We start from the raw sequence: 26861 nt of genomic DNA on the forward strand, positions 1-26861 counted from the left end.
AGCAGGAAGTGACGTTTCCGGATTGTGCCGTGCCGGTGGGGGGCGCTTCCGCTTCCGGTTGAGAGTTGGTCGCCATGGCGGTGCTGGCTTCCAACCCCAACAACCCGGTGGTCTTCTTCGATGTCACCATAGGCGGCCAGGTAGGCCCGCGGGAGGCGGCAGTGGAGTGAGCGGGGAGGGAGGCGACGGGGTGGCTCGCGGCTCTGACGCTTTGCCCATGCGCAGGAGGTCGGGCGCATGAAGGTGGAGCTCTTCGCCGACGTGGTGCCGAAGACGGCCGAGAACTTCAGGTAAGGCCGGCGGGGGGGCGGCGGCGGCGGCTAGAGCGGTCGACCCGCATTTCCGGCGCTCTTCCTTTCTGGGTCAGGCACATAGAGGTAAGGGCGCTAGAGCAACCCCTTTCGTCGTTGCTCCGGGGACCTCTAAAAGCCACATGGGGTTCTTGGGTTTTTAATTTTATTTTAAGTGAAAGCTGTCCCTGGAAATCGAGGGAGAAATCTAGGGTTTCAGCAGAGCTGTCACTGGGCTTCCCCCCACGCCCGGACCCCAACCTAAAGGGACAAGAAGAATTCCTCATTCAGTGAATTTTTCACTGAGCTCTTTTTTTTTCATTTGGGAGACGTAACTTTGGTTCTTCTATTTTATTTTGTTTTATTAGCTGAGCAATTATTTTGAAATTACCCTGCCAGCGTAGGCCCTTGAGCATCTGTTGCAGACTGGGTTGGAGACCTGTGGCTTACAGCAGCCTTGCAGCGTTGGTATGCTTGGAGGTGGGGCTGAGGCTGGTTTGAACTCCTAGCCAATTCTGCTCCCCCACCCCACCAAAAAAAAAAAAACCCCAAACAAAAAACAACCCCACTTCAGACTACAGCAAAGATCAGGCTTCTTAAAATGCTTCCTATAACCTGCTCCCCGCTCAAATCTGTCATTTGATTCCATACTGAGCACTCTACTGACATGCATGCTTGCCTGTGTGTGTGTATATATAAATAAAATATACACACACACACACACTATATATATATATATAGAGAGAGAGAGAGAGAGAGAAAGAGAGAGTATATATGTGTGTGTGTGTGCGCGCACACACATACATACAGCTACCTAATGGCATAGCGGGGAAGTAACTTGCCTAGCAAGCCAGAGGTTGCCGGTTTGAATCCCCACTGGTATGGTTTCCCAGACTATGGGAAGCACCTATATTGGGCAGCAGTGATATAGGAAGATGCTGAAAGGCATCATCTCATACTTCACGGGAGGAGGCAATGGTCAATCCCTCCTGTGGTCTACCAAAGACAACCACAGGGCTCTGTGGGCGCCAGGATGCGACGGCACACTTTACCTTTTCACACACACACACACATATCCCCACCCCCCAACCACATTTTTCATAGGAAATAAGCACTGAGTTAAACCAGGAACTCCTGTCTTTTGCTGCTACCTTTTTTGCCCCTGCTAACTGGGCAAAGACGCACCTTTTCAACATAATGACTCTCTTTATTGACCAGAGGGAGAGTAACTGGCTCTCTCCACCCCCAGCACAGGACCTCCAGTGACAGTTGCTGGTGTCTATCATGTTGCTTTTTGAGATTGTGAGCCTTTTAGGGTCAGGGAGCATTATTATTATTATTATTATTATTACAGCATGGTGTGGAGCCAGCGTGGTGTAGTGGTTAGTGTGCTGGACTAGGACCGGGGAGACCCGAGTTCAAATTCCCATTCAGCCATAATACTAGCTGGGTGACTCTGGGCCAGTCACTTCTCTCTCAGCCTAACCTACTTCACAGGGTTGTTGTGAAAGAGAAACTCAAGTATGTAGTACACCACTCTGGGCTCCTTGGAGGAAGAGCGGGATATAAATGTAAAAATAAAAATAATAATAATAATATTTATTTATTTCTCTACATAAACTGCTTTGGAACCTTTTGTTGAAAAGCAGTATATAAATTGTTGTTGTTGTTGTTGTTGTCTTGGTTGAAACATATTGCTGCCCAGTCAAAGCTACACTAAACTCCCGGATTTGGTTTGTTTAAGCAAAAAAAGGACAGAGTTTCACAGATACAGGAAGTTGGGTCCCTTTGTGTGAGTCTAGTTGCTAAATCTATGGCAAAGCATATAAAGGTGTTCTTCACTGTAGAGCTGCCAGGGATAGAGCTACCGTGCTGTGCCTGTAGAGAATCCTGGCCAACAGCAGCTGTCACCTTAACACCTGAAGCTCAGGCTGTCTGGGAGTTTTTTAATCAATGCTCTGCATGGAGGATTGTCACTGTAGATCTGCCAGAGACCGAGCCAATATCACTCTTGCCTCCATAGAGATTTGTGGGAAGTGGCAGCAAAAACATCAGTCTTGTGGCATCTCAGAAGACAATGAAAAATCTACTGTGGCAAAAGCTTTCGTGGATTAGGACCCACTTTATCAGATGCATGAAGTATTATCGTCAGCCGGTCTCTCTCTAAAAAGACATTTGCAATTGAAGTGCTTCCTCTCCCACTTTTTTGATTAAGTGATTGACTAAAAATGTTTGCCAGGTTACTCAAACAGATTTTTATTTTTTTTTAAAAAATGTGTTTAGGGTTATAAATGTTAAAATTTATTGTAAGTAAAGTAAAGTGTGCCGTCAAGTCGATTTCGAGTCCTGGCGCCCACAGAGCCCTGTGGTTGTCTTTGAACACAGGAGGGGTGGACCACTGCCTCCTTCTGTGCATTATGAGATGATGCTTTTCAGCACCTTCCTAGATCACTGCTGCCCGATATAGTACCAGTGGGGATTCAACCGGCAACCTTCTGCTTGTTAGTCAAGCATTTCCCTGCTGCGCCATTAGGTGGCTTATAAGTACTTGTACTAAAATAATTCAGTGTATTTTTAATAGAACTACTTAGGAAGATGGTACATGGCGAACACTGCCATGGTTGAAGCATTCTTCTGTGAGAGAAAAGGGGGCATGCTGCAATCCATCTCTACATCTCCGAAAAACAAAGTATGCATCTTATTTGCTTCAGGACTTTTATTCTTGCAGACAAATGTAGGCCTATTTAATTGACTGAAACTCACACAATCGCTTAAGACAGAGGTAGGAACATACATAGGAAGCTGCTATATACAGAATCAGACCTTCATCTAGCTCAGTATTGTCTACCCAGACTGGCAGCGGCTTCTCCCAGGTTGCAGGCAGGAGTCTCTCTCAGCCCTCTCTTGGAGAAGCCAGGGAGGGAACTTGGGACCTTCTGCTCTTCCCAGAGTGGCTCCATCCCCTAAGGGGAAGATCTCACAGTGCTCACACATGGAGTCTCCCATTCAAGTGCAAACCAAGGTGGACCCTGCTTAGCAAACAATTTGTGCTTGCTACTACAAAACCAGCTCTCCAAGGTAGGCAACTTTGGCCCTGCAGCTGAAGAGTCCAAGCAGCCTCCCACCTCATCGAATGTTTCTTTAAGCTGGCTGAGAGCCATGGTATGTATTTGGTGCCTGAGAAGAGCATTTGGTTTCTCTGACAGTGAACTCAAATCCACAAAACTTTCAGCCACCATTGATTTACTGCGTCTTTACTGTGCTCTAGGAACTCTGGGAGTTTTGGCCGCTTGAGACTCTGGTGGCTGTGGCAGCTTGGCAGTTTAATCCTAGGATTTCAGGCAGCGAGTGACCCTAATCTTCTTCGTTCTCTCCCTCCCTCCCTCCCTTTTTTTGCAGTCTTAGGCATATAGGGCTGTCAGCCACAGAGATGCAGGAACAGACTGGCCAGCATTTATATTTACACTCCTATATCTTTGTCCTAGGACCCCGGAGAGTGAATGACACATTTTAAAACAATAATAAAAGCCAGCGTAGAAACATGACCAAATTAAGTGGTGACAGCCCTTAAACCGGTTCGAAAGGGTCGGCCATTTACCAACCGAAAGCTCGAATAAAAAGGGCAGTCCTCGGAGATCTGTTGGAAACTGGGAGAAAACAGGGCCCGATGTACCGCACGAGGGTACACCAGCCCAGGAACACTGCAGGCCCACAAGCTGTGCAGGTGCAAAAATTGCCCCAATGACACTAAACAAGAGTAAACCCATTACTGCCAAAGAGTGGTGCACTTTATTGTTATTGTAAACTTCCAAGAGACATACGTTTCGGGCGTTATATAAATATGATTTAAATAAGATTCTCTTCTACATGCATAACACACAAGGACCTAATTAACAAGAACCATGCAGTTGATCTTGCCATGTTTTGCTACTGCTTCTGCTGCTGCGTATGCGGATACCAGGCTGATCTTCTGGTATTCTTTGCATAGGACTGGGGTTATTTTGGGATTTTTTAACCCTGCAGTTTTAATATTGCCTGATTGCTTTTGCTACATTTGTAAACTACTTTGGGATCCTCTAACTGCCTTGGGATTGTCTTAATGATAGGCAGTATATAAATTGAACAATAAATAAAAAATTAACAATATATTTGAAAAGCCGTGTATTCAATTGAAAAATAAATACGTTCAGTCCTAGAAAGCAAGTGCGATGATAGGAGAGGAGATCTGGCCTTGTGGTAGCAAGTGTGAATTGTCCCCTTTGCAAAGCAGGGTCTGCCCTGGTTTGCATTTGGATGGGAGACTAAATATGTGAGCACTGTGAGATGTTCCTAATGATTTGTTTCCCCGCCCTACCTATAATAACGAAAACATATGTCTCAATACTCATCATGTTCCCGTTTCCCCAAAGGCTCACACATCTTGTCCTGTGGACTTGATGAACAACTGAAGTGTCTGTAAGGAGGGACATTCATCATGACCAGATGCCACTGGATTTTCCCTGCCCTGGTTTTTGCCTCAAATTTCGGCAGTGTGTTTCTTTCACCCAACACCCGGGACACGCTGTCTGGGAAGCAATGCAGCTTTTGCTTAGACTGGTTCCTGCTCCACCCTGACTTAAGCCAGGCCTGCAACCATATCTATGGCATGGCAACCAGAAACCTCCATTTAGGCCAGGGATTCTCAACGTCGGGTCCCCAGATGTTTTTGGACTTCAACTTCCATAATCCCCAAGCCCAGTGGCCTTTGGCTGGGGATTATGGGAGTTGAAGTCCAATAACATCTGGGGACCCAACGTTGAGAATCCCTAATTTAGGCCATTTCCCCTCCTGTCAGGCCACCACAGAGCCAAGTTCCTGCCTGTAGGGTTGGGTTTGTTCCCCAATTCACTGGCTTACATCTGTTACTCTTGAGGACCCCCATATAAATTAACAGGATAAGTAACTTTTCCCATTAAAATTAATGGGGAAAGTTACTTTTCTGATTACTTTGCATGGGAGTAAAGTAAAAGTGTGCCATCAAGTCAGTTTTGACTCCTGGCGCCCACAGAGCCCTGTGGTTGTCTTGGGTAGAATCCAGGAGGGGTTGACCATTGCCTCCTCCCGCTCAGTCTGAGATGATGCCTCTCAGCATCTTCCTATATTGCTGCTGCCCGATATAGTACCAGCGGGGGTTCGAACCAGCAACCTTCTCCTTGTTAGTCAAGCACTTCCCTGCTGTGCCACTTAAGGTGACGTACTTGGTGCTAATTTTCAGAAGCCTGTCAGTCAGGCTGAGTATGCTGAGCTTCAGCATGTAGCCAGCCAATCGGGAGCAGGGAGGGTGGAGATTCACCCTCATCCCTCCCCTTCTGCAGCGGACTGTCTCTGAGGACGTGTCGGCTTCAAGCCAGCAATCCGCAAATGGGGCAGTTGCACTGTGGGGAGGCAGGAGGGCTCTGGGAACTAGAGGTGTGCACAAACTGGTACGGCGCTCCTTTTCTGAAGTGCCGAACTGGTTCGGAATGCTGGTGTTCGAGCTGGTTCGGAGGTGGGGGTGGTCCTTTAAAGGGCAGGAGGGGTGCCCTTACCTGCCCTACCGGCACTCTCCCCAAAAGCGTTGGCGCGGGGCTGCAGCTCACCTCCCTCCAGCCCTGATCAGCGTCGTATCGGAAATGGCCGATACGCATCTATAGGCTCACTAGTGCGCATGCCTTTATTTTCATAGGAATAGGAAGCTGCTTCATACCAAGTCAGACTGTTGGTCCATCTAGGTCAGTATTGTCTGCATTGACAGGCAGTGGCTCTCCCAAGATCTAGACCATAAGAACAGCACTGCTGGATCAGGCCCATCTAGGCCCGGATCCCGTTTCCCCCAGTCGCCCACCAGATGCCTCTGAGACTCCCCAGGCAAGAGATGAAGGCATGGCCTCCTGCTATTGCTCCCCTGCAACTGCGATTCAGAGGCATCTTGTTTCAGACAACGGTCTCTCCCAGCCCGACCTGGAGATGCTGCCAGGGGCTGAACCTGAGACTTTCTGCGTGGAAAAACAAGGGTTCCACCCAGTGTTCCCACTAAGAAGGGTTCCCAGATGTTATTGACTACAACTCCCAGCATCCCCAACTGCAATAGCCTTTGCTTGAGGATTATGGGAGTTGAGGATAATGGGAGTTGTAGTCAACAGCATCTGGGAATCCCTCTTAGAGGGAACTCTGGTTCTACCCCTGAGCTATGGCCTATCCTCCCAAAGTGGGGATGGGGGCGGGAAAGCAGTAACTGGCTTGTTTGTCCACCCCCCCCCCCCACCTCACCCCACCTCCCTTTCACAGTCCGCTGCTAAAAATTCCAGCCTTAGCAGTGGATTTGATGATCCTGGTTCCCTTTCAACTTGATATTTATCGTTTAAACAGCAGTGGTTTAAAATGGTAACCAGCTTGTCTCTCTTCTTTCTCGCTTCTAAAGTGGCCATCATAATTATGGTTGTAAAAACATATTTACGGGGCTTATTATACAGCCCTACACTTGTGTTTCTTGGTGAGAGGATTTCACTCCCTGCTGTCTTCCTTCTTTTTCAGGCAGTTTTGTACCGGGGAATTCAGGTATGTTGACTCTGTTGATCTCTCAGCCAGGAAGCGTTTGAGCAATCTGCAAAATAAGGCCGGGTTCCGCAGGACCAATATATGTGTGGGGCAGAACCATACATGCAGCACTGTCTGCTGCCGAAGAGGCAAGTTACTTTTAAAGCAAAGGGGTGGCTTGTCTCTTCAGCAGCCAGAAAAAAAGGGGATGGGCAAGGGAGATGAAGTGCCTTTGTGTGTAGCTCTTCCCTTCATACATCATTTATTTGGGTCCTGGAAAAGTTCATAGTCTCCTGGTGGCGGCTGTCCATCTCCTTCTGCCCTTGCAGTGATAAGGGAAGTCTTTGAAAGACTGAGCTTCTTCGATGGTGGTCAGGAATGGGGAGTTTGAATGGCCTCTGCTGAACAAGAGGAAAGTGGCGGAAGGGAAGATGAGCCCGTGGTGCCCCCAGCGGGTCCCAGAGCTGCCCCACTTCCAGCTGCTCAAGGCCGCATAGAGGGCAAAGTTCCATCCGGCCTCTCACACTGGCACCACCAAAGGGGACCACACACAACCCCATTTATTTATTTTATTTGTCATACTAATGTACTGACTGATACGTGTATCCCTAGGTGGTGTGCGTACCGTATTTACCCGAATCGAAGACGAGGCTGAATTTAAAATGACCCCCTTTAAAAGTAGAGGTTATACCTGCGATTTATACCTGCATTTACTCAAAAGGAAGAGGACTATGGATTTAAGAACATAAGAACAGCCCTGCTGGATCAGGCCCAAGGCCCATCCAGTTCTGCACCCTGTTTCCTCCAGTGGTCCATCAAGTGCCTCTGGGAACCCCCAGGCAAGAGCTGCGGGCATGCCCTCTCTCCTGCTTACTCCACTGCAACTGATTTAAGACAAGCTCCTGATTTCTGATCTCAAAAAACTTGGGGCGGAAACCTAGTCTCGTAATCAGGCAAATGCAGTAATTTAAAATACAAGTCTAATACAGGATAAAACTATTAAAACAATTGTAAAGAATAAAACAAGCATAGGAACATAGGAGGCTGCCACATACTGAGTCAGACCATTGGTCTATCTAGCTCAGTATTGTCTTCACCAACTGGCAGCGGCTCACACATCAAACAGTTTAAACTTAAATTAACTAAAAGCCAGAGAAAACTGGTGTGTCTTGAGGGTTGTTTATTATTACTACTACTACTACTACTACTACTACTACTACTACTACATCTACATCTACATTTATATCCCCCTCTTCCTCCAAGGAGCCCAGAGAGCAGTGTACTGCATACTTTAGTTTCTCCTCACAACAACCCTGTGAAGTAGGTTAGGCTGAGAGAGACTGGCCCAGAGTCACCCAGCAAGTCTCATGGCTGAATGGAGATTTGAACTCAGGTCTCCCCGGTCCTAGTCCAGCACTCTCTGATTTTGACAGGCAGTGCATTCCAGAGCCCCGGGGCAGCCACAGAGAAGGCCCAGTCCTGAGTCGCCACCAAATGAGCTGGTAGCAACTGTAACCGGATCTCCCCCGATGATCTTAATAGGCAGGCGGGTTCATGACAAAGGGGGCACTCTTTTAAATACGAATACGACTACAGCTGGGAATCCCTGTTAGAGGGAACCCTGGTGGGGGTCCTTGTGGTTCTCTGAGGTTGCACTGGGCCTCAGCATCCGTTTCTTTGCCTCCTAGGAAAGACGGCGTTCCTATCGGCTACAAAGGCAGCACCTTTCACAGGTACGGTGGCTTGTCGCACCCTTTGCACCAAGCCAGGGACTGCTTAACGTTAAGCTGCCTTTGTCTGGACCACGATGTGTGCAGCTTCAGCCGGGGAATGTGGTTCAATGCGTCACAGTTCAGAAGCAGCAAACGGAATCCATCCGTCCTTCCCATTCCAGCCCTCTCCCTCTGCAGGCTGGAGGAATTCAAATCCAGGGCGCTCTGGGGCGCTGGCCGGTTGTTTTCATTGCGGCTGGGGATGATGGGAGTTGTAGTCCAGCAACATCCGGGGACTCAAGTCTGAGGGCCCCCTCCCCCCCGCCCCACACCAAGTCGCGTTGTTCTATAGCTCTGATCTGCAACCTCTGAGGTTGGGTTTTTTTTTGTCTTTTGAAGGGTTATAAAGGACTTCATGATTCAAGGAGGCGACTTTGTGAATGTAGGTATCCTAACCTTCGTTCTGTTTTAATTATTTAATTGTTTTAATTATTTTCCACATTTATAGCCTGCTCTTCCTCCAAGGAGCCCAGAGCGCGGGATACATGGTCATGCTTGTCCTCACAACAACCCTGTGAGGTAGGTTGTTGGAGGAGAGCTGGTCTTGTGGTGGCAAGCATGACTTGTCCCCATAGCTAAGCAGGGTCTGCCCTGGTTGCATATGAATGGGAGACTAGAAGTGTGAGCAGCACTGTAAGAGATTCCCCTCAGGGGATGAAGCCGCTCTGGGAAGAGCAGAAGGTTCCCAGTTCCCTCCCTGGCAGCATCTCCAAGATAGGGCCGAGAGAGATTCCTGCCTGCAACCTTGGAGAAGCCGCTGCCAGTCTGTGTAGACAATCCTGAGCTAGATGGACCAATGGTCTGACTCAGTATATGGCAGCTTCCTGTGTTCCTATGTTAGTTAACCCTGGGTTTCTATCACATTTCCTTGATATCCAACAAGCTGGGAGGTAGCTTACCTTATTTTTTCCCCTTATATTTATATTTAAGATTTCTTATATTTAGGTGAACAAAGTTTCCTTTCTGGACTCTATGCAGCCCGCCCCCCTCCTTTGGTCCTATTAAAAATGGGTTGCTTATGCCTACCTGATACTCTAGGGTTAGAATGTCGTTGCCACCTCTCCCCAAGGCAGTCCTGGGTGGAGACTGGGAAAGATTGGGTGTCTTGGTCCTGGAGAACATCTGAGATTTTACAAACAAACAAACAAAAATTAAATGGTTCTCTCCCTATATAGGGGGAGAACCCTATATAGAAGGGTGTGTTTTGGGGGGCAAAGAGAGAGAACTTAGCCTACCTGCTGAGAACTCAGCCCCTTCCCCAAGTTGTCATTCTGGTGAGACAAGTGGTGACCCGCAGCAAAATATTGCAGTATACCCCTTGTGTGCATGTGTTACCTGCACCCAAGCATGGGGAAGGGTTTTAGACATCTTTCCCCTTCCAGAGGCAGAAGGGGTTATGATTGTCTTGAGGGAGTATTCTTCAAGCAGAGAAATTTCCCGGTTCCTTTTGCTCCAGCCCCCTGCCCTCCCCATCACTGAATTCCGTTTGCTCCGCCCACCTGGCTGTCTGTCAAGTTGCACTCTGAGCTTATGAACATTCCATCCCATTCACTAATATGGGTGCTGGGTTGCACTGAAAGGGTGGGGAATAAATATTTTAAATAAATAAAATAGCGATGAGATGGGCTACGCCCACTCACTGGAGTGGGGATTTCCTTAGCATGGGGTTTCTGAAAGCTCCCTACCCGTCGGGAATGCTTTCCATCGGGCTTTATCTACCCTGGAAGTCCTGTGTGTTGCAAAGGATTCTGGGTTGCGTTTGAGAGCACGTGGCCAGCTCAGGTGGGTTCACCAGGGTTCCCGTTTACAGGGATTTCCAAATGTTGTTGACGACAACTCCCAGCATCCCCAGCTGCAGTGGCCTTTGGCTGGAGATTATGGGAGTTGCAGTCATCAGGATCTGAGAATCCCTATTAGAGGAGACGCTGGAGCTCGCTATTGCCCAGTGTGAACTAAGGAAAGACCCACTGCTCCCAAACAGCACAGCGGAAGGGATTTGCTGGTGGGAAATCTGTCTGCCATGGTATATCTTCTCCTTGAAGATCTACCACTCTGTGCCTGGGGAACCCCAGAATTCCCAGGAATACTGTGTGAAAGCTACTGTGACGGACGGATGTGAGCCGACAGGGCAAGCGTTCTCAAGCTTGGAGGGCCGCTGCCAGTCAGTGTAGACAGTCTTGAGCTAGCTGGACCCGTGGTCTGACTCAGTAAACAGCAGTTCCCTAGGGGCTTGGGCCTCGGCTCTGTGGAAGAGCATCTGAGCTGCAGGCAGAAGGTCCCTGGTTCCCTCCCTGGCAGCATCTCCAGGTAGAGGGTGGGAGAGACCCCCGCCTGGAACCTTGGAGAGCCGCTGCCAGTCTGTGTAGACAGTGCCAAGCTCGGTGGACCAACGGTCTGACTCAGGAGAAGGCCGCTTCCTCTGTTGCTCAGCACGTCTAGATGTGCAGCCTTGACGTACACGACGCACGCTTGGTGGGGTGAAACTGAATGCCGGCCTCCTCCTTTGAACAGGGAGATGGCACCGGAGTGGCGAGCATATACCGGGGTCCCTTTGCCGACGAGAACTTTAAGCTGAAGCACTCGGCTCCGGGCTTGCTGTCGATGGTAAGTGGAGCAAGCGTCAGCCGGGCTCCCCGCCTCCCCTTCTCGGCCTGGTCTTCGTCAGGGTCGGCTGGCCATTCTGGGTCTGGGGGTGGCCATGGCCGCTTGGCACACTACAGTGGCCTCTTTTTTTGGTGCTGCAGCTCCCCTCATGTGAGCGGCCCGCACGTCGGGCTAGCAGGACCTGGGTTGAATCTCCACTTGGGTGTGGTCATTGTTGGGCTGCCTTGGGCCACTCACATCTTTTCGGCCTCGCCTACCTTACAGGGAGGTTGTGAGGTTAGAGTGGGCTCACCCCACTGACTCTGCTGCTATTATTTACATAATGAAATGTAATGAAATTTCCCATATTATTTGGGAAATGACTTGACTAGCAAGCCAGAGGTTGCCGGTTCGAATCCCCGCTGGGATGTTTCCCAGGAAACACCTCTATCGGGCAGCAGTGATAGAGGAAGATGCTGAAAGGCATCATCTCATACTGCACAGAAGGAGGCAATGTTCAACCCCTCCTGTATTTTACCAAAAGAAAACCACTGGGTTGTGCAGTTGCCCGGAGTCGACACCAACTCGACAGCACAACTTTACCTTTCGACAAAAGGGTTCTCAAAGTGGTTTACATAGAAAAAGAATCATCATCACCATCATAACTAGCGACCACTCTGTGCTCAGTAAGAGTCGACACCAACGTGATGGCACGTAGTCAATCAGTAATAATAGACTTGGTTAGCATAACATCACAAATGTTGCTCTGGGCAGCGAGCAACAACACCACAGTAAAAAAAAAAATCCAATTAAAACACACAAGACAAATTACAATTTAAAATAAATAGCATGCAAAATATTTTAAAAACCTTTTTTTCCTCCCCCCCCCCCTTTTTTTGGTAATCCGTTTTAAAAAGCGTGAGCGAACAGAAAGGTCTTCACCAGTGTTCCCTCCAACAGGGATTCCTAGCTGCTGTTGACTACAACTCCCATAATCCCCAGCCAAAGGCCACTGCAGTTGGGGAGCTGGGGGTTGTAGTCCGCAACATCTGGGAATCCCTGTTACCTGTCTAAAAGTGACGACGCCAGGCGAGCCTCACTGGGAAGGCTTTTAAGACTTTGGATTAGATTTGTATTTTATATATGCCAACGTAATATTTTTATTGTGTCACTGTGTGATAGTCCTATATTGTGTTGAATCTTCTTTTGTGAACTACCTTGAGGTTGTCTTAATGAAAGGCGGTATAAAAATTTAACGATAAATAGGGTATGATAATAAGGTGGACCCCTGCCCTCAAAGGGCTCATTATCTTAAGATCACAGTCTAGGGGAGATGTCAGCAACAGCCATGGGAGGGAAGCTGTGCTGGGGTTGCTCTCCCCTACTAAATGTAAGAGAATCCCCACTTTCCAAGGTGCTGTTTTGCCTAGCCACCTCTTTTTGAGCTCCTTAATGTGAGGTTCAGATGTGAGGTTCACGTAGACTCTGCAGTAAACTCCTCACTCGGGGATTCTCAGAGTTGGGACCCTAGGTTTTGGACTACAGTTCCCATCACCCCCTGCTGAAGGCCTTTGTGGCAGGGGATGATTGGAGTTGTAGTCCAACGACATCTGGGGACCCGCATTTGAGAACCCTGCCCTAGCGTGAACGCAGCCTCAGCGAGTGAAAGAATTTTGCTCTCACCTCCATTTCCTTTTCTTTGCCCATTGAAGTTGAAATGGTGCCGCTTCAGGGCAAGAAGACCAGGGAACGTGCCCGTTGCAAAGTTAAACCTTAATCCTTGGCATTACTTTGGGAAGATAATTTGTTGGCCGGAATCCATCCTTAGCTGGGCTTGGAAGCAATTATTCCGAGCATAAGCTTCAGGCCTGGGGGAGGAACTTGATTACATTTCCAACGGGGATGCAGATGGTTTTCCCGTTCGCCACGGTTCTGCCTGTCCTCCAGGAGGTTCAGCGCACCAGACTGGCCTCTGTGTTGCATTCTTGCAACAGCCCTGCGAAGCACCTTAGGAGTGCTGCAGACAATTTCCTAGGTCTGATATCTGCTGGGGCAGAATCGCAGAAGGTGAAGCATTCTGCTTTCCAGCACGCCCTCTGAGAGTTAAAAATCCTTTGTGATATATGTTGACAGGTTTCTTTGTGGGTGAGTTTGTGTGAAATAGAGTCATACTTCTCGATGACCTACAAATCCCAAATTTTGCATGCACAATCCTGCCACTGAAATGAGCTGAAGCTTTTTACACATTTGTATTTTTAGAATACATTCTGAATATAATCCTCCAGATTTTTTTTATTGTTCCCAACAGATTTTTTAACACTCAGTACTCAGATCAATAATTCCAAAACAACATCATGCCCAAGAGAAGCTTCTCAGATGCAAATTGACTGTGATTCGAATTTTCTGTAAATAGTAATTGTTCAGTCAGACAAATAGCATTTGAAATTGAAATTCTACAAATTGAGTTCCCTTTTGCAAGCACATTGATAAAAACATTCTATGACATATATGTAATTTTGTGAACTTTACTAGAAGTTTAACCTACGCTAAATACATAAATGACTTGGCTCGGTCAATGGCCAAAATAATCATATTTTGCTTTTCAACAATAAGTTCTCAAAGCAGTTTACTTAACAAAAAGAATGAGATAGCTGTTGCCTATCCCAAAAGAGCTCCCAATTCTAAAAAGAAAACATGACTGGGAGAAGCTGATTACTGAGAGAGATGCTCCTGTATTTACCTGAATCCAAGCCTAGTTTTTTTCCAAGTTCTTTGTTATTAAAATTTGAGGTTCTTAAGTTCAGGGTCCTTTTAAGCACATAAGAGCAGCCCTGCTGGATCAGGCCCAAGGAGGCCCATCTAGTCCAGCATTCTGTTTCACACAGTGGCCCACCAGATGCCTTCCTGGCTGCGTTTGCCCGCTGTGTGCGTGTGCGCTACCTGGGAGCAGGACTCTCTCGGGCCAAAGAGGCGATTCCCTTCCCTGATTCCTTCTGTGGACTTTACACCAGGCAAACAGCGGCCCGAGCACCAACGGCTGCCAGTACTTCATCACGTGCTCCAAGTGTGACTGGCTGGATGGGAAACACGTGGTCTTCGGTGAGTAGGTGGAATCTGAGCTTGGGCCCTCATCCAAAGAGCTGCTTTCGGCACACCAGACAGCTTAGGAGTACCCCAGGGCGTTTTAAACTTGTGTTTTCCTCTCTCCTTTGAACAACCCCCACCCTGCCCCTCGGTTTCAAGATTGGCATTTCCGGGGTGCGGGTGGGGCTGCTGTTGGAGAGGGGTGGCCTCAAAGGTCTCCCTTGTCACGCTAGCCGTGTTGCTTCTTTGGATTCTGGCCTCTGTTTTCAGGAGCTGTGGGGTGTGCATGTTTAGATGTTATTAATGTTGATGATTTGTCAGTTGTTGCAACCCAGTGGTGCAGGGTTTCTCAAACAGGTCCCCAGATTGTTTGGGACTACAAACCCCATCATCCAGTGTCAGCCACTGTAACCCAGTGGTGCAGGATTTCTCAAACTGGGTCCCCCAGATGGGTGTGGACTACAACCCCCAGCATCCAGTGTCAGCCACTGTAACCCAGTGGTGCAGGGTTTTTCAAACAGGTCCCCAGATTGTCTGGGACTACAACCCCCAGCATCCAGTGTCAGCCACTGTAACCCAGTGGTGCAGGGTTTCTCAAATGGGTCTCCAGGTGGTTTTGGACTACAAACCTCATCATCCAGTGTCAGCCACTGTAACCCAGTGGTGCAGGGTTTCTCAAATGGGTCTCCAGATGGTTTTGGACTACAAAACTCATCATCCATTGTCAGCCACTGTAATTCAGTGGTACAGGATTTCTCAGACTGGGTCCCCTAGATCAGGGTTTCTCAATGTGTGGGACCCCAGATGTTATTGGACTTCAGCTCCCATAATCCCCAGCCCCAGTGGCCTTTGGTTGGGAATTGAAGTCCAGTTACATCTGGGGACCCAAACATTGAGAATCCCTGCCCTAGATGGTTTTGGGCTACAACCCCCATCATCCAGGGTCAGCCACTGTAACCCTATAGCACAGGATTTCTCAAACTGAGTTCCTCGGGTGTTTTGGACTACAACTCCCATCATCCAGAAGCCCCTGTAACTCGGTGGCGCAGGGTTTCCTCAAACTGGCGTCCCCAGATGGTGTTGGACTACAGCTCCCATCATCCTCGGCCACAATGGCCTTTGCCACTGTGGTTGAGGCTGATGGGAGTTGTAGTCCAACAACATTTAAGGACCCAAATCCTCATCTCAATTCAACCCTGCATTAATCTAATAAAATGATGTACTCTTTTTGGAAAGGTATTCCTTTTTGTCTGTTTTCCTTAGCCTCCAGTAATCGATTTTGACAACAGAACGCTTCCCATGTTTTATATTTCATCTGCTCTTTTATTATCATTACATTTCTGTACCGCCCAAAACTTTCGTCTCTGGGCGTTTTAGTAGCTGGGATATTGCTTTGTCACTGACATGTCACATAACCGTTGTGACTTGCGCAATGCCAGTATCTCGTCTTTACAAGACAAGCCTTTGCATGTTTCATAGCAAGGAATTTCCCGAGATGGCCGACGATGACCCCGTCTTCTTTTCCATCATGGTCTTGATCTCCCAGTATCTATTTGCTTGAAGGCAAGGCCTCCCGAAGTGGAAGAAATCTTTTCTTCTCTTTCCCTCTTCCAGCATTTAGGGCTATCTTGGAGCGATTTTGGCCTGTGAGGGCTGTGTTGATAACAAATAAAACCAAATGGGTGCAGTGCCTAGTTATTTTAGATGCTCGAGTAATAAGGGGGCAGGGACAACTCATTTTGCAAGGAATTAGATGTGGCCGTCAGTATATGTGTTATCCTGGGTTAGAAATGCTCCGTCTCAACACTATTTATTTGAGACTTTACAGGTCCCAAAGCCCTTTGCGTGGGGCTCTCTGCACCCGTCTGCCCTCATTCTGTCCACCCTTCCTTGTTCACCCCATCCTTTGCCAAAAACAGGGCCCAGCTGCTGCACCCATTTCCCCCTCTCTCCTGTATTTCCCCTCATGGCAACGTGGCCTTAATTTTGGTGACAAGTAGGAAATCTCTGAGGACTTAAGCAAAAACAAATCATTCTTTTCATTAACCAGGTAAAATCGTCGACGGGCTGCTCGTCATGAGAAAAATTGAAGTAAGTATTTTTGCTGGGGCTGTGACCCCCCTTGTGCTGGGTTGTGGGTTCGAGACACAAGCGTATCACACTCGGCATTGAGCAGCCGAGGGATGTCTAAAGCCAAGTTCCCTCCCTGGCAGCATCTCCAAGATAGGGCTGAGAGAGACTCCTGCCTGCAACTTTGGAGAAGCCGCTGCCAGCCTGTGTAGACAATACAGAGCTAGATGGACCAATGGTCTGACTCAGTATATGGCAGCTTCCTATGTTCCTGTGGGGCACAACTTAAATGGCCCAGTGGGCCAGAACCAACCGTGGATTGGTGAGCGGGGTGGGGATCAATTATTATTGCACTAGAATCAACAATATGAATGAAAGCAGTTATAAGCTAACTGTGGATTGTCAAGGGGCGATCCCCCTTGCCCAGGGACCCACCATTTAAACAGTGGGCCTGTTCCTGCTCAGTCTGTGGGGCCCCTGGAGTGCAGGCCAGCCCCAAACCAATAAGAGAGGAGAGCTGGTCTGGTGGTAGCAAGCATGACTTGTCCCCTTAGCTAAGCAGGGTCTGCCCTGGTTGCATATTATTTATTTATTTGAAATATATCTATACCACCCAAAACTTGCATCTCTGGGCAGTTTACAGTTAAAATCATTTAAAACATCGAATCAATTAACAATCAAAATCATTTAAAACATTGAAAATCCAATATTAAAACTATATGAATGGGAGACTTGATGTGTGAGCACTACAAGATATTCCCCTCTTAGGGGATGGAGCCGCTCTGGGAAGAGCAGAAGGTTCCAAGTTCCCTCCCTGGCAGCATCTCCAAGATAGGGCTGAGAGAGGTTCCTGCCTGCAGCCTTGGAGAAGCCGCTGCCAGTCTGTGAAGACAATACTGAGCGAGATGGACCAAGGGTCTGACTCAGTCTATGGCAGCGTCCTAGGTTCCTTTGTTCCGAACGCCAAGTCCTCTCCTCTCCCTGAATTGCTGTTGCTTTCAGGCTGCAATCCTAGGCATGCTCACTTGGGAGTAAGCCTCGAGGATCCACTGCGGGATGTATTTCCAAGCAAACGTGCATGGGATGGCCTTGCAAGGCAGTTTCCAGAGAGCCGCGAAGATGGCACCCTTCGGAGAAGAGGGAACATGCCCAAAGAGCGGCCTCCTGTCTTTCCGGGGTGTGCCCGCCTGATGCCGTCCCAGCCCACCCTACCCGTTGCCGCTCAAGCCACTGCAACTGGCTGGCTGGCTTGTCAGTCATTCAATCGATCATTTTATTTACAGCCGTAAGCCAACCAAATTAAAACTTTAGACAGTTCCCATGGATAAATACACAGCATAAAATAACTAAAAGATACCCATGCTTGCTTGCCCATCCATTGCTGCCATATCATCAAGACTCCAGCAAGCAGCCAGACAAGCCCAGAGCTCTTCTTGATTCCTCCTGCGACTGCAGGATAGGCTTCCTTGGGGTCCAGCAAAAAGTGCCCCGTGGCCCAGATCCAGTCCCCAGGTCTTGCACTGTGCAGGCCTGCCGCCGAGGGATGGTCAAGCCGCCCAGCCGAGCCTTACAGCCTTCTGGAGCTCGACAGCAGGGATGCTTCTGTGTCCTTCAGACTGGGGCCCAGGGCCAGACGTCTTACCCCAGAGGCATGCCAAGATAGGGCTACGAGAGACTTCTGCCTGCAACCTTGGAGAAAAACAAATGGGGTGCATGCACAACAAACCACAGAGCCAGAAATAACGTGCACACTACTGGTAAAGAAAGACAGAAGATTGATGTGAAGCTAGAATGTCATGGATAGAACTGCAACCTGAAAAGCTGTATCAGTATACAGGGAAAAAATTGAGGTTGTTCCCATTGACAAAATACACATACCATCTAGCTACTGAATAGAGTTGCTGTACTGAAACCCACATAAAACGTGACAACCGAAATAATATATAACAGCCTGAGTCAACCAACTTTTTGCAAAACTTAATCAACAAAAATGATGAATAGCTGTATATAGCATCATGGAAAAACAAAAAACCAAGAAACAATAACAAATTCTATAAACAAACTGTCATATACTAAAACAATATTTTCAATGCGCACAGGTTAACAAAAGTAAACCTTTAAATTACAGAAAACAAGTCCTTTAGACCAAAACTTTTAGCAATTCCAGTTCTCAGATGCACAGTAGCATACTAGGAGAAGCCGCTGCCAGTCTGGGTAGACAATACTGAGCTAGATGGACCAAGGGTCTGACTCAGTATATGGCAGCTGCCTCTGTTCCGAAGCCCTGCCCCCCAGCTGCTAATGCCAGAGCATGGAGAAGACGGCCCCTTGCAGAGCATTCTGAGACGGTCAGGTTCTTGGGGAATTGGGGCCGCCTAGCCAAAAAGGACTCCAGTGCTATGCATCGCAGACAAGACCCAGAGAGCTGAAGGTGGACGCTACAACCATGGGACAGCTGTAGCCACATTGCCCTTGGGCAAGGACATGGTGCTAGCACAGGGCTGGCGCTCCAGATCCATCTTGCACAAATACAAATATAGGAACCTAGGAAGCTGTCTTCTACCAGGTCAGAGCCTTGGTCCGTCTAGCTCAGTATTGTCTACACCAGGCCTGCTCAATTTAGGAACCCCCCCGCCAACTGTTTTTAGACTACAGCTCCCATAATCCCCAGCCACAGTGGCCAATAGCCAGGGATTATGGGAGTTGTAGGCCAACATCTGCAGGAGGGCCAAAGTTGAGTAGGCCTGATCTACACAGACTGGCAGCGGCTTCTCCGAGGTTGCAGGCAGGAGTCTCTCTCAGCCCTCTCTTGGAGATGCTGCCAGGGAGGGAACTTGGAACCTTCTGCTCTTCCCAGAGCGACTCCATCCCCTGAGGGGAAGATCTTGCAGTGCTCACACTTCTAGTCTCCCATTCAAATGCAAAGCATGGCAGATCCTGCTTAGCAAAGGGGACGATTCATGCTTGCTACCCCAAGACCAGCCGTCCTCTCTTGTTTGTGCCTGGACAGCAAGGATCCCCAACCCGTGGCCCGCCTCGCACGTTTTGCAGGGAACGTTCAGCGACAGGTGCCGTTTCAGGCATCCCCAGTTTGGTGCAGTGCTACGATCTTGCGCTCACGAAACTTTCTTCGTGGCACACGGTTAGGACGCCAGCCTCCATTCATTTTTTATTTATTTATTTATTTATTTATTTCGGTTTCTATACCGCCCATCCAAAAATGGCTTAGGGCAGTTTACACAGAGAAAAAATAAATATGTAAGTAAGTAAGATGGCTCCCTGTCCCCAAAGGGCTCACAATCTAAAAATAAACCAGCTTTAACAGTCACTGGAGGGACACTGTGCTGGGGGTGGATAGGGCCAGTTGCTCTCCCCCTGTTAAATGAAAAGAATCACCACGTAAAAAAAGGTGCCTCTTTGCCCAGTTAGCAGGGGTTAGGTGCTGAGGCACAGCCACACTGGCTCCTCCAGGGGGCTGATACTGACCGAGTCTCCCGGCATCTCTGCTTTCCCCCCCCGCTGCAGAATGTGCCCACGGGTCCCAATAACAAGCCCAAGTTGCCGGTGGTGATCGCCCAGTGTGGCGAGATGTAGGGAGCAGAGTCACAGGTATGTAGCCGTCTTGATCCATGTGGGCAGCTGCTGCAGCCGGGGGTGAGGGGGCATTCTGCTGCTTTGGGTGGGAAATGTGCCAAGTTCTCTGGGTTACGGGGGAGCTGGAGTCGCGTATTGAGGGGGAGAGACAACTCCGTGGGGTGTCCTCTTGGCTGAAGTCGGGGGCTCTGTGCCTTGGGTCCCTAGGTCAATTTTATTTATTTGCAATAGGTACATCCTGCCCCTGCTGTGCAATGCGAGTTGTGGTTGCTCACAACAGTGCCGTTTGTGGCTGGGGGCAATGGGAGTTGTAGTCCAACGACATCGGGGGCCCAAGGAGGGGAAATCCGGGCTTCCGTGACCAGAGGATAGTCAAGGCTGTGTGTACGCTGGGCTCCCTCATAAAGCAAGCGGCTTCCTAACCTCCAGTGCAAGCAGGCACGTCCCTAGCCTAGCCGTGGTTAGGGTTAGGCCTGAGAGAGGATAGACAAAGCTGGCGGCATCTCAGAGCCAGAGGAGCTCCCAGGGCAAAAGGACGGCCTTCAGTCTCTTGTCCAGCCCCTCTCCATGCCTGCTAGGCCCAAGAGAGTAGAAATGGCAGACAGAGACTGTTATACACAAGGAAAGGAAAGGTGTACAGCTGCATCATATCATGGGCAGCCAACATAATATAGCTGCAGAAGTGCTCTTCGCCAGCATTGGCCGCTGCAGGCGTTGGGAAGAGTCCGCGAGGGGTGCATTTTATTGGGGATCGTGCTGGGCATGTTCCAGGTGTGTGCTGGTAGAACTGGGATGCCGTGACTCATTCTGCCCTCTTCCCGATTCCAGGTTAGTCTCTCTCCCCCCGCATCTTGGACCACCTGCATCTCACAACGGCTCCATCCTTTGCTCCCACTTCCCCCCGCATTCCACATTTTTATTGTAAATAAAAGGTTTTCTTTAAGAGTCTGTTGCTCCTTCGGCATCCTCACGGAATCAACGGGGGTGTGTGTGTGTGTGTGTGTTTCCGTAGCCCATGTTTTGTGATGTCTGCAAAGTCCATCCATAGGGTGCCCCAGGGAAAGTGGGGCCAACCACAACTATTGTATCATTTTAGTTAGAGCTGATAGGCCTTGGTCCCCCACCCCACCCCACCCCAGAGAAAGAGAACCCACGCTAAGGGGAAACGTTGCACGACCCTTAGGCATATAAATAGAAGCTAGAAACAGTCTTTCCAATTAGGAAGCATACTGACAGCCATCCAGACTAATGCAGGATGCATCCCACGCCGTGGGGAACTTTTCAAGCTGGGTTATGGGAGGATCGCACCACCCTCGGGGGCATACTTTGGGATGGCGCAGGGCACTGCTGGAGCCGGAGGCAGAGCAGATTGTAAAAAAATCCACTCTCTGCTGTTGTATGTGTGTGGTCACAGCCGTCGTGGGGGGAAGGATCTTCCACATGGGTCCGCGGGGGTCATGGCCTCCCCAAAAGAATAGAGGAAGAACATGGTCTGCATTTCCCCCCTCTGTGGAAAGAGAAAATGTTAGTTCTTTTTTTTTTTTTGCTTTATTTTATTTACAATATTCACATAATAACATAGAACAGTAACAAAATAACACAGTGGATTGAACGATATGTTTTCCAAACGTCACAAGAGAATCCAGAACCAAATCGAGTGCTGTTAATATAATAAATATCATCTGCCCAAATACAGTGAAATTGTGATTCTACTCTCACAGCCTGTATTAATCTGATCTTATCAGTGATCTTTTATAAACGCACAATTGACCACACCTCCTTATACCATTGCTCAATTGTTAATTTATCCAAATATTTCCATTGTTGAACAATTCGTGTTTTTGCTGCCAGGATTTAAAAAATTACAAGTTCCTTATTTTTTTAACTTGGCCTTTTTTCCTACAAAAATATATAATAACCCTAATTCTGGAGAGCACTCAACATTTTGTTTCATTATGATTCTTATTCTTTCAAATATTAGTACTTAAAAGCATTTCTGTCAATAAGGGAACAAGTAAAATTTTATATATATAAAATAAAACATCAAATCGTAATATGACACAATCATGGGAGCTGGGAAATAATTTGCCACACAATCCTGTGGACTCAAAAAGGTTCCACTAAATTCTGTGGGATTTACCCTTTAATAAGGGCACTCAAGAAGATAAGAACAGCCCTGCTGGATCAGGCCCAAGGAAGCCCATCTAGTCCAGCATCCTGTTTCACACAGTGGCCCACCAGATGCTGCTGGAAGCCTACAGGCAGGAGTTGAAAGGGGCATGCCCTCTCTCCTGCTGTTATTCCCCTGCAACTGGTACTCAGAGGCATCCTGCCTTTGAGGCTGGAGGTGGCCTGTAGCCCTCTGAGTAGTAGCCCTTAATAGACCTCTCCTCCATGAAGTTATCCAAACCCCTCTTCAAGCCATCTAGGTTGTTGGCTGTCACCACATCTTGTGGCAGAGAATTCCACAAGTGGATTATGCATTGTGTGAAAAAGTACTTCTGTTTGCTGGTCCTAAATTTCCTGGCAATCAATTTCATGGGATGACCCCTGGTTCTAGTGTTGTATATGAGGGGGAAAAATTCCTCTCTATCCACTTTCTCCACACCATGCATGATTTTATAGATCTCTATCATGTCTCCCCGCAGCCATATTTTTTCTAAATTAAATAGCCCCAGGTGTTGTAGCCTTGCCTCATAAGGAAGGTGCTCCAGGATTCTGATCATCTTGGTTGCCCTCTTCTGCATCTTTCCCTGTTCTACAATGACCTTTTTTTTACTCAAGATTGCAGCCCCACACAATGAGTAGCAGCAGCAGCAGCAACAGGCAGAGCTATTAGCATCTTTCCCAATGCCATTTATTTATTGAATCCATTTACATGCTGCCTATTAAAAAATAAAGTCTCAAGGTGGTTCAAAATCCAATACATCTTTGGGCAGGAATTCTCAGAGTTGGGTCCCTAGATGGTGTTGGATGACAGTGCCCATCATTCCCTTGTGACGGGGGATTATGGGAGTTGTAATCTTCTGGGCCCTGTCTTTGAGAACCCCTTCCTTTTGGAGAGGAATTTTAAAAGGAAGGAGCGGGCCTCTGCAGGGAAAGAAAACGATAGAATTTGAGAAGAGCTGGCCTTGTGGCAGCAAGCATGACTTGTCCCCTTAGCTAAGCAGGGTCTGCCCTGGTTGCATCTGAAAGGGAGACTAGCACTGGAAGAGATTCCCCTCAGGGGATGGAGCCGTTCTGGGAAGAGCAGAAGGTTCCCAGTTCCCTCCCTGGCAGCATCTTCAAGAAAGGGCTAAGAGAGATTCCTGCCTGCAGCCTTGGAGAAGCTGCTGCCAGTCTATGAAGATGATAATGAGCTAGATGGACCACGGGCCTGACTCAGTATATGGCAATTCAATTCAATTCCTTCAATTACGATCACAGACCATCACAGTTTACAAACAGAAGTCCAACAATAAAACTTACATAACCTACAGATTTATGATCCAGTGGTGAGGCACATACTTAAGCATACAGATCAGTTAACAATGATTCTTAATGAACTGGCGGATATTACAAACAGAACGTAGCCACATTATAAGATCTCAGGTCATTCTGATAATTTAAAAGATAAGATAAAAAGAATCTGGCCAGCCTGGATGGCAACTAATAAATGGGGTTACAGGTTTACACCATGTATCTTGGTTAAATTGGCAATAAAGGGGTGCATGAGCTGTTGTTTCTGTATCTCCCGATTTGCAGAGACAAGAACGTTCTTTGTTGGGGGATTCACTATATGGCCGCTTCCTATGCTGCTAATTGGCTTCGCAAAGCTGAAGTCCCTCTTTGCAGGATCTAAAAGCTGCCCCTGTGTAATCCGTGTACGGAGACCACCGTACAGTTCTGCAGCCGAGTTCCACAAAAACAACATGTGTGCAACCTGTTCTACTGTTCTTCACAGTAGAACAGTTTGAAGCACCCCAAGACGTTTGGTGTGCACGGAGCCAGTTCTTCCACTGCCCAGGTGTGGCTGGCACTCCCAGAGCAATGTGCAGGTGCTGCCTAGAAAGGCGCCTCCAGACCAGGTGGCTCCTGCCTGCTTGCCTAGCAGCGAGGCCAAGCTCGATGCTTACCTGCCTCGGTCAGAACAGTGGGTCCGATCCTGGATGAGTTCCGGATGCACCCCCTTGAGCTTCCCTACAGGGTGTTGCCTAAAGGTGTATCCCCACACCATCTGACATCGTGAGCGTTCTTGTGACCATAAAGCAGGGCTGCTCAACTTCGGTCCTCCTGCAGATGTTGGCCTACAATCCCCATAATGGATGGTTATTCGCTCCTCAGTCTCCATCACAGTTTTGAGAAAGCATGGTAAATCTTGGCTCTTTACCCAGGCTTTTGTAGGATTGTCTCTGCTGCTGCTCTTTCAACTTTGTATTTGGTATTGTTTTTATACTTGTGTCTTAAATTGTGTCTTACTTGGGGATGGGCCTTCTCCGTTGCTGCCCTCGGGCTTTGGGATGCGCTCCCTGTTGAGATAAGAGCCTCCCCATCTCTGGCAACTTTTAAAAAGGCTCTGAAGACACATTTATTCACCCAGGCTTTTAATTAGATATATAGTTTTCATACTTTTATTGTTGAGTTTTAAATGATTTTAATGTTTATGTGATTGTAATTGTAAACTGCCCAGAGACGCAAGTTTTGGGCAGTACAGAAATATGTTAAATAAATAAGCAAGCAAGTAAGTAGGCTGCTATTCTTGCTGGCAGGCTTGCATTGAGAGCAGCAAAATCAGCTGGAGTGATCAGATCAATAAAGTCCCCAAATTGATGTATTCACAATCTGATGCTCTCCTGCCTTGCACAGTTGCTGCTTCGACTCAATTCCATACTCCAGTTGTTATATATATTGTTAAACCGTGCAGAGACTTGTGTTTTGGGAGGTATAAAAATGTGTAAAAATAAAATAAAATGCACTGGATTTAATGGGCTCTAGTCTGCAAAAGCTTGCACCAGGATAAATGGCTTGTCCCTTCAAACCTCTCTGGCCGGGCCTCCCAGGGTTTTTAAACAGTGTTAAATTAATTATTTATGGTATTAAATGATTTTTTAAAAAATGGTTTTGTACTGATTGTTTTTAAAATGACCAATTTTGGGGTTTTGTGTTTGCTGTTCTGCAAAACCCAAACCCTAACCCAGAGCTGTTTGGATGGGGTGGTATATCAAATAAATAAATAAATACAATAATATTATATTAAATAAACCCGTTCATGTTTCAGCTGTCACAGGCACTTGTGTTTGCTGCTTGCAAACAAACTAACAGGGCTATTCCTCCTGCAAATTTCTTTACGTTCATTTTTAAAAAGTGAGACATTTGCTTCAATGTCTGTCCCTCCCACCCTTAACAGACCAAAGTGCAATAAATCACAGTAAATCTTACTAAGTTCAGTGGGATTTACTCCCCAGCAAGTGTGCCCAAGACTGCAATCCAAGGCTGTAATCCTAAACAGCCTTGCTCTGGAGCACATCCCTTTAAACTCAGTTGGATTTACTTCTCAGGAAGCATGCTCATATTATTATTTCTATACTGCTCTCAAGACAAAAATCCGCCAAAGTGGAAGTGACACAGAAAAAGAAAAAAGAGTAAGGAAATGGCTAGCTGTCCCTAAACAGCAGGTGGCCACTCAGAGAGACACTGCAGTCCCCCATGGGCTGAGCTTACCACTTTCAAGGGTGCCTCTTGTCCCAGAGAGCAGGGGGGGATTCCCAAGCTGGGTGTCACAAGCAGGCCTGAAGGCAGCTCTCTGTCTCAAAAAGCAACGAAAAGGGAAACGCCAGCCACAGACCTCTGAAAAGTCTTGGGCCAACTTGGTTGGTTGGTTGGGCTATGGAGTCGGTGTGGACTCCTGGTGACCCAGAGCCCTGTTGTTGTCTTTGATAGAATGCAGGAGGGGTTGACCACTGCCTCCTCCTGCGCAGTATAAGATGATGCCTTTCAGCACTTTCTTAGATTGCTGCTGCCCGATACTGGAGTTTCCCATATGTTGGGAAACATACCAAGTAGGGATTTGAACCAACAGCCTCCTGCGTGGGGATTTTATTTTAGGGGCAGCCCCCCAGGCAGGGCTGCTTGGCTTAAGCTGGGGTTCTCAGACTGGGCTCCCCAGCTGCCATTAGACTACAACTCCCATCACCCCCAGCCACAACAGGTGATATTCACACCTGGAGTACCGAGTTGGTGAACCCCTGGCTTCAGGTCCACGGGCAGCCAATGCGTGGCTCTCCAGAGGTGGCCAGACTACAACTCCCATCACCACAACCACAATTTATTACAGGTGAGGGGGTGATGGGCATTGTAGTTCAGACCCACCTGGAGAGCCAAGTAGGAGAATCTCTGGCTTCAGGTCCAGGGATAGGCAACGTGTGGCTCTCCAGAGGAGGCTGGACTACAACTCCCATCACTCCCAGCCACAATTTATCACGGACGATGGGAGTTGTCGTCCTCTCCCTGCGGCCCTGCTCTGCCTTGACAGGCTGCGGTCCGGGCGCCTTTTGTCGGGCCTCGTGGACTCCAGGCTCCCTGGGACGGCGCCGTCTCTCCGGCGCCAGCAGCAACAGCCTGACGGGGGCTCCCCCAGCCACGTGCAGCGCCTCGAGGGCCCCAGACAAGGGCATTTCCGGGTCTTTCCCCTAGGGGGCGGGCACCAAGTGAGGGCCGAGGGCCAATCAGGAGCCACCCACCCGCGGGAGCCGCGAGCCAAGCGCGACAAACCCCAGCGCCTGAGAGAAAGGAGGGGGCGGGACGGACGGCAGCCAATGGTCGGGCGCCTCCTCTGACAGGCGGGCGGGCCGGGCCAACGGGGCGCGGCGCAGGGGCGGGGCGTATGGGCGCGGGCCAATGGAGCCCCGCGGGAGCTGACGGGCGGCGCCGCGCG

General features: G+C 48.5%; 1 protein-coding gene across 2 annotated transcripts; it reads left to right on the forward strand.

The window, feature by feature from the left end:
• PPIH (peptidylprolyl isomerase H) lies at positions 1-20891 on the forward strand. 2 transcript variants are annotated; one of them, XM_053280662.1, is made up of 10 exons: positions 1-140; positions 226-290; positions 6843-6866; positions 8534-8578; positions 8957-8999; positions 11129-11221; positions 14212-14299; positions 16335-16375; positions 19880-19963; positions 20777-20891. In XM_053280662.1, exons 1-9 carry the CDS (start codon positions 75-77, stop codon positions 19946-19948), a joined length of 534 nt encoding a protein of 177 aa, XP_053136637.1. In that variant the 5' UTR covers positions 1-74; the 3' UTR covers positions 19949-19963; positions 20777-20891. The 2 variants fall into 2 exon arrangements, with proteins under 2 accessions (XP_053136637.1, XP_053136638.1); XM_053280663.1 differs by lacking the exons at positions 16335-16375; positions 19880-19963; positions 20777-20891 and having other exon boundaries at positions 14086-14223.
• Positions 20892-26861: the final 5970 nt, after the last annotated feature.

This window comes from Hemicordylus capensis, chromosome 16 (assembly GCF_027244095.1).
Source record: "Hemicordylus capensis ecotype Gifberg chromosome 16, rHemCap1.1.pri, whole genome shotgun sequence".
NCBI lineage: Eukaryota > Metazoa > Chordata > Lepidosauria > Squamata > Cordylidae > Hemicordylus > Hemicordylus capensis.

Bases quoted from the DNA above. Each gene is read 5' to 3' on its own strand.
- PPIH (XM_053280662.1), top strand. From the start codon at position 75: ATGGCGGTGCTGGCTTCCAACCCCAACAACCCGGTGGTCTTCTTCGAT. The intron at 6,867-8,533 runs GTATGTTGACTC...TTTGCCTCCTAG, and splicing joins TTTTGTACCGGGGAATTCAG to GAAAGACGGCGTTCCTATCG. The intron at 14,300-16,334 runs GTGAGTAGGTGG...TTCATTAACCAG, and splicing joins TGGGAAACACGTGGTCTTCG to GTAAAATCGTCGACGGGCTG.